Source organism: Zonotrichia albicollis, chromosome 10 (genome assembly GCF_047830755.1).
Source record: "Zonotrichia albicollis isolate bZonAlb1 chromosome 10, bZonAlb1.hap1, whole genome shotgun sequence".
NCBI lineage: Eukaryota > Metazoa > Chordata > Aves > Passeriformes > Passerellidae > Zonotrichia > Zonotrichia albicollis.
Genome location: NC_133828.1, coordinates 27629327 through 27640164, shown reverse-complemented (window position 1 = coordinate 27640164; position 10838 = coordinate 27629327). Strand labels below are relative to the sequence as shown.

General features: G+C 37.7%; 1 protein-coding gene across 1 annotated transcript in view; it reads right to left on the bottom strand.

Annotated features, from left to right (window-relative positions):
- LRP2 (LDL receptor related protein 2) overlaps positions 1 to 10838 on the bottom strand; it is a 110705-nt gene that overhangs the window by 1922 nt on the left and 97945 nt on the right. Inside the window, exons 68-78 of the mRNA XM_074548547.1 lie at positions 10692 to 10820; positions 9800 to 10020; positions 9196 to 9372; positions 8560 to 8679; positions 6678 to 6768; positions 6056 to 6123; positions 5776 to 5896; positions 3408 to 3537; positions 1026 to 1145; positions 823 to 930; positions 323 to 394 (exon numbers count right to left, since the gene is read on the bottom strand). Of these exons, the coding sequence (XP_074404648.1) occupies positions 323 to 394; positions 823 to 930; positions 1026 to 1145; positions 3408 to 3537; positions 5776 to 5896; positions 6056 to 6123; positions 6678 to 6768; positions 8560 to 8679; positions 9196 to 9372; positions 9800 to 10020; positions 10692 to 10820 (1357 nt within the window). The remainder of the gene's footprint in view (positions 1 to 322; positions 395 to 822; positions 931 to 1025; positions 1146 to 3407; positions 3538 to 5775; positions 5897 to 6055; positions 6124 to 6677; positions 6769 to 8559; positions 8680 to 9195; positions 9373 to 9799; positions 10021 to 10691; positions 10821 to 10838) is intronic.

The window sequence follows — 10838 nt, the reverse complement described above, 5'->3', positions numbered from 1 at the left end:
GTAACAAAATGAAATGCTAATTTCACCTTAGATAGTACAGCTGAGTAAAAGCAATACTAGAAATTTATACTCCATACACTGGAACTTCTACTCTAATGCTTAATGTCAGCAGCTGTGCCACCTGAGCTGAGCCTGCTCAACACCTCATTGTGCATGACATTTAGTAACCTCAGACAACCACTTCATTCTCTAACCTGCACTGGAATTTCTGTGCTGTTCCACACAGCAGCAGAATCTACCAATAATCTTTATCCTATGAAAGCAAGAACAAAGTCCATCAGTACATTAGCTGAAAAATAGAATTATATAATATAAACAATACCTCTGCATATATTGGGTTTTCAAAATTAGTGTTTTGCTTCTTTTTTCTCTTGAAGAAACTCCACTTTGATTCCTGAAACATAAAAATTATTAGAACTTCACACATTTTTCTCAAAACTTCTCTGGAAACTGCCATTACAGTGTTGGATTTCACTTGCATTGACTGCTACCCCAGTGACTTGAGATGGATGTTCTTACATCACTAGGTTGTAATTCTAAGCATGGAACACAAATTTCTTTTTTTGCTAGATTACTAAGTTATTTCACCTAAAGAAGTATTCACAAAAGACTAGGCAACAAAAATTACTAAATTACTTCATGGAATCCTATGTACCAGACAAGTATATCAAAAAGGAAAAACCTGTCTTGAAAACAACACAAGGGCAATTATTGAGGGACATGAAACTACATTAAGTTGACTGCATCTTCTCTAGCAATTCAATTTTTCTGATCTGGAGCAGAACACAAACAAGGCAGCCTTAGAGCATTTTAACTTCCTACCGGAGGTGCATCTGTACTCTGAGGGGTTTCCTTCGGGCTGGTAGATATCCCAGCGGAATACACAGGGTTTTCAAAATTTTCATTTTCCCCACTACCAGCTGCTGCTACCTGTAGGAGAAGGAAGAAAATCAACATTCTTCAAAGAAGAAAAGGTGGCCATAAGGGAAAATGAAAGGTGAAAGTCAAGCCAAAATTTATCTTACAAGTGTTGGCCGAATGACTGTAACTGCGCCAGCTGTGCTGGCTCCACCATCTCTGGTTGTATACATTGGATTTTCAAACGTGATTGGTTGTTTCCCCGACTCCACTGCAAAGTTTTCATTCTATGGAGGAAAAAACCCAACAACTGCAGTGGAATAAACACCTCCACACTCCTAGGAATTAATGTGTAGTCAGACTCTTCATCTTGGGGAACAACACATGTTTACTTTCATGTAGGCTGAGACAAAATCTTTTTCTGTTAAAATCACATCAATTTACTTTTACTCTCTGACTTGGCAGCCTGGGCTACTGATTGTTCCAATATTACCCCATTTCTTAGATGCACAAAACCCCCTCCACATTTCAGTACTTGACTCATTTTATGATTAGGAAAGATGACTGTCACAAATCATACCTTCAACAGGGAAGAGATATCAAAGGAGGAATAATATCCAAATAAATGTTTCAAGTTAGACTTCAAAATGACATAAGAATTTATAAGCAGTAACTGATATATAAGAGAAGGCGATTCATTAATTTTGTCCCAGCAAGGGGATATCTGTATTTTTTGAGACAAAGCAGTGTGTCCCCTCAGTTATGTCAGATGAGTTACACCAGGTGAGAGGTGAACGAAAACAAAACCCCACCCAGACGCACTTGTCCTGCTCTTTGACACAGCCTCAGGACAGAACCAGCAAGGAACAGCACAGGAATAGTACAGCAGCTAGTCCCTTAAACCTGCCTCACTTTCACAAACACTGCTTCATGCCCAATGGATTCATGGTTTTGCTACCAGAATATGGCTTTTTACAACACAGTAAACTCTTGTCAGCTCCCTCAAACTAGACTGACTAAGAATAGCCCCATGGAAAAATATCCAACATCTAGTCATGCATATATGATTTTAAAATTTTAGGAGGCATATCCCACAGTTCTTCACTACTGTACACCAAACCCTCTGAATTCTTTTCCAGTGAACACAACAATTTTTTTGTTTATACTCTGATTACATAGGGAGAACTAACACCACATAAGCAGAGATAGTCTGGATCCAGACCTGTTATTGGCAAGGTATAAACTGCATTGCTTGAGCTTCAGTATGTCAGTATGAGGCCAGAAAATGCCAAGCATGGACAAGTTCTTTGTGCATTAAGAAGATTTGGGGTAGCATACAAGCCTAAAGCTATTTTTCCAGTGTTTACCTGTGGAAGGGGCTAGCAGCGGGCCTGTTAGCTAAAGGAGCAAGAAGTAAGAAGAAGAAGAAGCTGATAAGGAGCTTTCTCCAAGGCCGTAACCAAGGAGATCGAGAGAAGGAAGATAAGAGCATTCTGCAGCTGGATGAAGCGATTTTAGAAAGTTAGGTGGAGTCAGAGTAACTTTTCACCAATGGCATGATATTGAATTATTGTGGCCAATAGCTAAGGTAGAAGAAGGGTAAACAACTGGAAAGTGTATAAAAGATCAGCCATTTTCATTAATAAACTGTTGCCAAGTGTTACCAACTGAGACTACTTGTGGTCTCTGCTTTATGTCGTGACCGCCTCGACTGGGACATTTACCAAAATGCTTATGCGGATGTTTTGTTACACAAGCGGCCTAATTTTAATAATGACTGTGTTTTCATCTAGGAAAAGGTCATACTAGGAGCTTATCTTCTTTAGCTGTTGCATTTCATATCTATTCACCATCAGTTTAGGGAATTCCCACCTTATGCTTGGCAGCAAGTGCTTATTATTCAAACATATCCATGATCTGTTTCCTACAAGTCATTTGTACACTGCACTTGTGGGAAATGGGAAGAACACAGGGATCTGCTATTTCTCAGATGTGCATAACAAAAAGTGCATTAAGTAGAGTTACACTTTATGATGTCCCCATAACTGTTAAATGTGATTTGCTTAAACTTCATAAACTAAGAAATTTTCAAATCTATACTGTATTGCACAAAATAGTGAATCCTGTGGTTAGGAGTGAGTTTTACCTCTGAATGCTCTAAAATACTATCTGGTTTTGAAAACTACACATTTTAAACTGTTCTATGGAGCACAGAGATCCTAAAGAATTCCTTGTTACAATGCTTTCATTTGTCTAGTCATTCCCTTTATATCCCATGAATGTACTGAAAGAAAAAAGAGGGTAATTGACTTAATTTCTGCTATATAAATCTTCAAAAAATGCACATTATTTTAAAGAACATCCTATATTTGTCCTTGCTTTCAAATTACGAAAAGCTATTTCAGGAAACTATCAATCATTGTTCACTTCTTTTCTAGAACACATTTATCATCCCACTATCATTTTATAGATAAAAGGCTCCCTTCTATAAGCTACTAATTACATTAAAAGAACACAATTTAAAAAATTATTTGAGAACTAAACCTTACCATTTGCATCGCTCTGTCTATAGCCGAATCTCCCCCAAAGCCAGAGACTCCTATGTCCATGGTCACATCTGCTCCAGATCGGAACGTTACCCCATTGCCATTTTCATTAGATTTTACAAGACTGCTCAAACTATAAAAAACCCAAAAAGACAAAAACAAACAGACAAAAATAAAAAGAAAGTAGAAGAGATTACACAGAAAGAGAGTTTATAATAAAGTTTTTTTCAATTGCTTTTCTAAGCATAATTATCACTTTGAATTTTGGCAAGCTAGCATCAGAAGTTGTATTTCTTTATTAGTTTAATGAGTTTTTCAACCTAAGTTAGCCCCCTCAGAATCATCTCAAATACCTTTGTGTGCTCATGTAGACATCAAATGATGTCAATGAAATAAAATTTCACTAAATTTACCTACATTTTGAACACACTTAATGTTGACTTAAAGACAAATGCATGGATCCACTCAATTACTCAAATTCATTGAAACTGGTTTTTAAAACACACATCTGAAATTTGACAAAATAAATCCACCAACACCTATACTGAAGATTTTTGCATGCAAATAATGAAGATATCTACAAGACACTGTTTTCATACTAGTGAATGTTCAGTCTGTGTATAGATTTATGACAACCACAAGTGCTCTCTACATATTTATAAATAATACTGGAAACGGTCTGAAAGCACACTGTTGGGCTAAAAAATAATAAGAGAAATGAAAGATAAAATCAGTAACCAAATACAGGACATTCCCACACAGAAATGTGAGTATGTAACATCCCCATCCCCCATCTAACTACAAAACTGCTCCATAGCTAATCTTTGGTTTCATTTTGTCAAATTTGCCTAACTTGAAGGAAGGCAGAAGTGCTGGAATTGCATGTCCATTGTATGTCCTCACTGTATCTGGCTCATGCTAGACTTCTCTCCTACAGCTGGTGCTGCAGGAAGCGTCACCAGTCGGCCCTGTAAGCATCAGCTGATGCAATTTTTAAATGGTAGCTCTTAGCTACAGATCCTGTACATGGACAGGTCTCATACCACAGGCAAGAGCTAAGCTGTAGCTGAGTTGAGTCTGCTGTAAAGGTATGAGTTCCGAGTTTAAAGAGGGATTGAGCAATGGCAGCACTAAGACATATGGCAGAAATAAATAAACTCATGAAAAAGTTGGATTAGAATCACAGATTCATAAATGGCTAGGGCTGGAGAGACCTTAAATATCATCTAGTTTCAACTTCCCTGCCAATGGCAGGGACCCCTTCCACTAAACCAGGTTGCTCAGAGCTCCTTCCAACCCAGCCCTGAGCAATGCCAGAGATGAGGCACCCACAACTTCTCTGGGAAATCTGTTCTAGTGCCTCACCACTATCACAAAGAATTAATTCTTAATATCTAATCTAAACTTACTCTCTCAGTTTGAATCCATTCTCCCCTTGTCCAGTCACTATGTGCCCTTGTAAAAAGTCTCTCCCCATTTTCCCTTATCTACTAGAAAATCATCCTCAGGTCACTTCTAACACTTCTCTTTTCCAGGCTGAACAAACCAAGTTCTCTCAGCCTTTCTATGTAGGAGAGTTGTTCCATCCCTCTAATTATCTTGGCTGTGTTCATCTGGGCTCACTCAGTGTCACTAGTTCAGAGTAATCCTCCACTGAGGAAGCAGTTTTACCTTCATCCACATTACTGACTGCAGTGATTTGATTACTACAGTGGTTCAAGAGCTGTAACTGGGAAATTGGTGCAAGGACTATGAAATGTGCTTTTATGCATTTTAAAACACATAATTAGCTTAAAGCTAAAAAAAATCAAAGCATCATATTCTGACATCTTTTCTAAAACAAATTAATTTTAAATAATTTAAAATATATTTCCTTCATCTTTCTTTGATTTAAAACATCAAATATTTTTGACGACATTTCACAAAGCTGGTTTTCACTCAACAGTATGACTGTCAGCAGTGTAGGCATTGTCTCAGGCATTGGGAACAAAAGTTCACTACACATGTGCCATATTTTTAAGCACATGAATACAGGACTGCAGATGAGTACAGACTTTCATTTATTAAAAGATCTCTTCAATTCATCTCAGGTCAAAGTTTTATAAAAAATGAAAACATTTCACTGTGGTCTTTTGTATCTTTTTGAACTGAACATGCAGCTTCAGATCTGGTGAACGGTCTTCTATATTGCCCATTATTTAAAAGCTAATTTAGAATGTCAAAGAGTTTTACAGTCATCCTTTGTTATACACACTTCCCATTTTCCACCAGAAAGGGCATATGGCAAAAATTGATTTTTCAGAAATTATTAGAAACAAATCTACATTTCCAGTTCACAGCCATTCCTGCTCTGAAAGCCTTCCAAACATACCTTGGTAGTTTGGGAAGTGCTGGTAAAAGGGAGCCTGTCCGTCTGTAGTTGAAAAAGCCTCCGACCACTAACACTCCAATGATGATGATCAGTACAACTGTCAGCAACACTGCTACTGCTGCTGCCAAAGACAGGAGAATGAGAAAACATTCAAGCAAGCATAGTTCAGTGCAAAACAAGAACCCAGAGAATTAAAAGCCTGATCCTGAACAGGTATCATGGTGAGGTATTACAAATTCCTTAGCTCAAATGTCAAATGCAATATATTCTTGAAGCTTACTTGTTCCAGGAGGGACTCCTTTTGACAATCCTATTTCACAATAATTCCCAGTGTATCCATAAGAACATCTGTAAATGTAAGAAGGACAGCTGACTGAATGGCTTTTATTAAGTTTGGGATCTCAGCTTTACGATTATATTCTGAAATGTTTATCTACAACCCAGAAATTTTAACTCCATGCTCAGTAATTATATATTGCACTCACTGTATGTAAATATAGTATGTCTCCTATATTCAGAGAACTAAAAGTGAAAATAAAAAGTGCTGAGTCAGAGGTCTGGTTTCAGTGGAGCACTGGTGGCACCTGCTGGCTGTTCCAAGCTACATTTATTGAGAGTCACTTTTCCATTGTTGTAATTTTGGGGTATAACATTTTAGAATTTTCAGAGGTTTGCCTCTTTAGGTTTTTGGTTTTGGGATTCGTTTGGGTTTTTTTCCCCCAAACTGATATATTTACATTACTTATTTGTTGATATTTTTATGCATGTGTTTTTCCATAGTTGTTTTAAAAATGCTACTGCAGGTGTATGACACCTTCTGAAGTGTTTCCAACAGATTTCAAAGCATGAGACTAAACCAGCACAGTCTGAGCCAGGATTACCCTAACAACATACAGACTTACTTGCATTTGGGAAGGCTGCTTTCATCTATATAGCACGTTCCACCATTCATGCACCTGCAAGCTGGTGGCATTGTGGGAGGGGATTCAATAGCTGCAAAATTCAGAAGCCACATATGCATTATCACGGCATCCTCAACAAACTAAATAATATCAATAATGCATTTTCTTTGTCTCTATAGATCATGCATGTGCAAACTCACAGGCCGCTTTTCAGAATTTTTGGTTTTGATAGTACATGAAGTTGTTGCTCTTGTGTCTATTTTTTTGCCAAATCAGTTTAAATTAATTGAAGCAAAACCTCTTCTCAGAACATAACAACTTAGTAGAGTGTAGGCACAGTCAGCTCAAAAGCTGTGTGTCTGCTCCCTTTCTTTTTTCCATGCAATACAGCCCAACACCACCCTTCAAACCTCTCCATTCAGAAAGCAGCAATGCTTTCTCTCTTTTAGACTCTTCCATTCTACCAGCAGGAAGTTGTACAGAGGCCAAACTGGAATGCAATTACTTATGAAGAAAAGCAATGGATAGAAATACACAGAAAGGAAGAACATTATTCTAATGCTGAATCAAGTGGGGAAAAAAATCATACTAGTCTTCAGTAAGAGCTCTGGATATATTGTCAGGAAAGTGTACTTAAGGAAAAGCCGTGGATCTGAGCCATTATTACAGGCTATAGATTGAGGAAGGACATAAATCACAAAATTGTTATCATACAGAAGAAGGAAGTGTGTTGCTACAATGTTTCTTACAGGTAAAACTCCCTTCAAGTAAATGAGGTGCAAGAAACAGGAAAGGCAGAGGTTTTGCAGGCTGTGTCTCAGTAGCTGCAATAGGGCCAAATAAACTAAATATATGAACAAAAACTATGTTTGGTCACTGCACAAGCCCAGTTTTCTTAATTCTCAAACATTTTATATAAAGCAGTGTGAGTAATGAATATCAAATTCAGTGTCTCCAGAGCAATACACAGCAATTAGCAAATGCAATCAACAGTTATTGATCCCTAATTTAAACACATATTGCATATATTCATTCACTATTACATATTACTGTAACCTCTTTCTGCAGCTCACATCACATGGCAATAGAAAATATCACTACTAATTATTAAGAAAATGTAATTTGGAGGTAAGGCAGTGTCAAAGTGATAACATTTTCTCTTTCAGTGCAATTAGAATATAATTCAGAGAAAATTAACCATAGGAAAGATGGCAGACATAATGCTACAAATCATTAATGTATTAAAGATACATTCCAAGGACAAGTACAAGGACATCTGGCTACCGCCTACACCACTGTAAGCTAAGAATGCAGACTCTCAGCTAGAGAGAAATAGAAATTCTGCAGTGGTATTTTCACTGTTCTCAGTAAAGGCTGAGAAATTCTATTTGATTTGTGCTCCTGGAAACACTGTGCGGGTTTTGCTGCAATGCAACAAATGCATTGCAAGCATGAAATTCTAGTGCCTAAAAGACTCTCCAGAGTATAATTATCCAGAAGTTATCCCTGTCCACACTCCTGAGTTCTGTAAACTTTAAGTTTCTATGATACTAACTAAGTAAGAGCTTCTACAGAATTATTAACAATAATTTGTCAGAAATTCTTAGTTCTGAAATCAAGACATTCTTAAAAAAATATTTTGAAATTCCAAAAATATTTTAGACCTATATCCATTTTACAAATGACACGCAAAGACATTAAAGAAAATGTACAAGATGACCACAAATCAGTGATGACTGAGAATAAAAGCCAGATATTCTGACTTACCAATATCTATTACATCAGTTAGCATATCTCTCCATACTTCTAATTCAGTAATGTATTTGTATTCCTAAAGAAAAGCTTCTGTTGCTTTCATATCCAGTTTGAAAAATTATTCTACCTGCATCACATTCCGTGCTGCTGCCTTCTAGGAACCGAGTCCCTTGAGGACATGAGCAGGTGTATCCTCCTGGTCTCAGCAAGCAGAGGTGGCTGCAGACATCTTTACAAGGATTAGGCACTGAAAAAGTGATAAAGTGATAAAGATTTGAAGAAGCAATGCAGCATATTCCTGAGGTAAGGCAGGGCAATTCCACAGTCAGTTGTGTCAATATAGCACATTTATACTAAAGCCTTCTCTCCTCCTTTTCTTACACCCTTACATTCTTAAGGGAGAGACAATGGCTGCTGAGAGCCCATATAGCACCAGGAACAAACTACTCCAAGTATGAAATGATCTGCACTTTGCAAGGATAAAGATATATTACAACTGTTCTCGTGAGGGAGGGAGAAAAGAGAAATGACAGGATCATATTATAGAGACTCGAAAGACCAGTGTGTGGTGTTCCACTGTTGATTTCATTTTGGGTGTGCAGAAAATACTTGTCAGTCTCCAAAAAATTTTTAGGTTTTCAGAAACTAATATTATCATTTACTAATAGACACATTATCAAAAGTTTACTAAGCTCTTTGCAGACATCAATACCAACTTCAATTTCACAGCAGGAAATGGCTCACTGGGATCCTGATCACCCACCTGACTGATTGTATCTGTGTTGGTGATAGATGCGCACTTGGGTAAGCCACGGATTTACGGTCAGAACTTTCACTTTTTCTCCATTTCCAAATTTATCCTTCTTCCAGACTTCTCCTCGTTCTTTAGCTATCCAATATAAATGGCCTTCAAAGACATCAAGGCTGTATGGACTGCCTACTTCTCAAAGGAACCAAGTAACATACTGTCAGCTACCAAATCTTCAGTAGAATGACAAAACTGCTGTTCTTCAGCTTAAATACATGATTTATTGCTTTCATTTTAAGACACATGCAGTCATATATTTATATCCTCATGTGCCTTTTCATGTCTCAGTGCCCACACTGATTAATACTGATTAATAGTATACATAAAAAAGTAAGAATCCTGTTTTTCACATTGTTTCCCATTTGGATCACAAAATCCACTCTGGGAGTCTCAGTTACCAGGCATCCCTGAACCTGGTGTGCCATTGATCACTGTGTAAAGGAGAAAACACTACCAAGACTTAATGTTTGAAAAGCTCCCAAAAGTAGCCCCACTTGTGAAGCCCAAGTGCTTCTTAGCACACATCTTGGTTACTATTAATTGCATAGTACAGTCTTACCTCCATGTAGTACAATGGTTCTGTCTGTCCCATCAGGTCTCATGGATTCAATTATATTTTCCTTAGAATCACTCCAATAGATCCTATCATTGTTCAAATAATCAATAGAAAGACCAGTTGGCCAGCCAAGGTCTTCAGAGACCAGAGTTTGTCTTTGTTGTCCATCCATCCAGGCACATTCAATCTTTGGCTGCCTTCCCCAGTCAGTCCAATACATGAGCCTGAAAGGGCAGAATGATAAATGGATACAGTTCAGAATTTGGTCACTGTGATTATCCTTTGGAGTTTCATGGAAAAGTCAGTAATGGAAAAAAAAAGCTGTTCAGCAACTTATGTTTTGCAGATGTGATTGGGAAGGTCACAGAGAGTTCACTGAACGATAAATACCAAAACAACATCCATCAGTCACAATAAAGCTGTAGCATCCATGTCACTTCAGGGAGCTCTGCTGCTGTACTCCAACGGAGAGAAACACATATCACAATATCTCATGATCTACCATTTAATCCAAGTTGCAGCAAGCCCAGCTACTGAATTTACAAGTGCATTTACATTGCTTTTCCCCATGGAGGAGGCTATGACTGTCCTGCTTGGAGCTGGTGAAGAGACAATCCCATCTATTTCCCTGTTTCAGTAGTAACTGAGAAATTTGGTGGGCACATTATAATGTAGAAAAGTGATTTTTATTTGAACCATCTGGCCTTGTCACTGAAACAGGCATCCATGTTAAATCTAATCCTAAAATGCTTTCCCATGCTCACAAACTTTGCAATGTTAGTAAAAGGAAGTTCCAGAAAACATTCCCATAGTCTTTCCTGAAAAATTACCTCTGTGGGATTTTTTGGTTTCAAATAGCATTGGAAATAATTCTGGTAAGTCCTGCAATACTCACCCACGTTTTGGATTGACAGCAATAGCTGCTGGTTGATCCAGGTGAGAAAAAATAAGCCATTTTCTATAGCGTCCATCTAATTTTGCCACCTCTATGCGATTAGTTCCTGCATCAGTCCAGTAAAGATGTCTGAATTGCATAAAACAC